The following is a 1,851-nucleotide window of genomic DNA, read 5'->3' on the forward strand; positions in this document are numbered from 1 at the left end:
AACTAGAATTACCGCCCTGCGGTTGTTTGCCTCCGCCAGCCAATCAAGTTGCAGTTTACATCCATGTCTGTCCAGACTCATAATATATGTGGTAAAGACTTTGAAGGATTGATAAAAGGTATAAAGTTTATCTTTTATCTGGAATAGGCAAATTCTAATCATTTCATCCTTGAGTCCAATTGGACATTTCCTGAGGACAACCATAAAGCCTCCAGCCACAGCCATGGCCTGCATGGAGGCGTAAGTTTGGGTGAACTCATAGTGGGAGTTTGAACTGGTCACTTTGTACCTTTTGGAGCATTTGCAGCGTGAGGGTCCTGTCTTTGGCCAGCCGCTCGCACTCCTGAGATGCCTGCAGGCCGAGCTGGTTGGCCTGGTTCTCCAGAGCAGACACCTTCTCCTGAAGAGGACAATACAGAAATCTTCAATGCCAGCTGTGACAATAGCATAGAAAGTATTGTGTTTCCCAGTACCAGAGTGAAAGGATGTTGCAGTGCAAAACAGACTCTTGCATGTGGTAACACCAATTGCCTGTGGTGCCGTTTTGTTGGTGTAAATAACAGAACTGTGAAAAAGTAATTCTCACATTGTAGTAAGAGAATCAGCATACAGTCTCCAGATGGCTGAGGCCTGTTTAGCTGCTACCTCTCTGCCTCCTCTGTGAGTGTACACTGTTCTTCCTTTATACAGGATTCTAAACAGTGAAATATTTGCCATTGGCTGCTTCAAGTCTTACACAAAATCCACATTGTTCAAACCATAATGAGGATACTGTTGGATTCCAGATGGCCCACAGTCTCAGTCAGGTATTTCCTCACCTTCCTCTTGGCCACGCTGCTGTGGTACTCTGCTCTCTCCTGGAGCAGCTGCTGGCTGATGGTTTCTCTCTCCTCCTCCAGGCTGCTCTCTCTCTCCAGCTGCTGAAACTCAAGGTCCTCGAACTTTTTGGTTCCTGTCTCCAACGCCTCTCCATCCTGACGGAGGCCCACATACAACATCAGCGGTTACATCAGGAACAGGAAAAACACACTGTTTGCATTGCTCATTCTAAAGCCATCCACTATTCTCAGAGTAGCGTGTTTGCTGACGGCAAAGCGAAAACACCTTGACTTTTATATCTGAAACAGTTAAAAACATTTCCCCAGCATTGCTGAAGCTCTTTTTGGGGGCAACTAAAAGCACACGGTGCTAAGTCAGGCAGACAGCCATGAAGATCATGCTTCTACTGCAGCACAGCTACCAGTGAGCGTGCTAACTAGATGTACAGTAATACACAGGAGGCAAGGGACAATCATTGACATTAAAACAACTATATTGCACTGAAACAGTTGTAGTAAAGAACTGAACTTTTTTTTAAGTAACTTAACTTAATGTCATTTCATTCTCGCCTCCATCACTTACACTTAAACTGCTAAAGAATAAACACCAATAAACACCAACAATATTGGCTAATAAAGTTATAGTATAAATGCTATATGGAAAAAATGTAAATTACAAACTATACCCATCAATATATTTCTATTAAAATATTGATATAAAAACACTGCTGGCTGCATTGTAAATATATACACTACTGTATATTCAAGAATTATCTGCCAGTCCTTCCTGTTGTTACAATGTTGTTTAAAGTCCCCCTCCAGTCAGAAATCAGTTGTTCTTCTCATTCCTACAGTGTGCTGTGTGAAGGATGTATGTGCAGAGTTTGACACTAGAACTCGGAAATGTGAAATGTTTAATGAGGAAGAAGGAGGAGATTATTTTTTTAGGATTTTTATGTGGGAATGTTTTTTTGCGAGGGAAAAAAACATATCAGTTACACATTATTGTTCCAAGCAGAATATTTGTATATGT

General features: G+C 41.8%; 1 protein-coding gene across 1 annotated transcript in view; it reads right to left on the reverse strand.

Annotated features, from left to right (window-relative positions):
* The window catches only part of phldb1b (pleckstrin homology-like domain, family B, member 1b), a gene marked incomplete at its 5' end in the record, with an annotated part of 83,807 nt that overhangs the window by 21,395 nt on the left and 60,561 nt on the right, over positions 1 to 1,851 (reverse strand). Inside the window, 2 exon segments of the mRNA XM_035679766.1 lie at positions 290 to 400; positions 819 to 974. Of these exon segments, the coding sequence (XP_035535659.1) occupies positions 290 to 400; positions 819 to 974 (267 nt within the window).

The sequence above is a fragment of the Morone saxatilis genome, unplaced genomic scaffold (genome assembly GCF_004916995.1).
Source record: "Morone saxatilis isolate NCDOM2014 unplaced genomic scaffold, NCSU_SB_2.0 Contig8, whole genome shotgun sequence".
In the NCBI taxonomy this organism is placed as follows: domain Eukaryota; kingdom Metazoa; phylum Chordata; class Actinopteri; family Moronidae; genus Morone; species Morone saxatilis.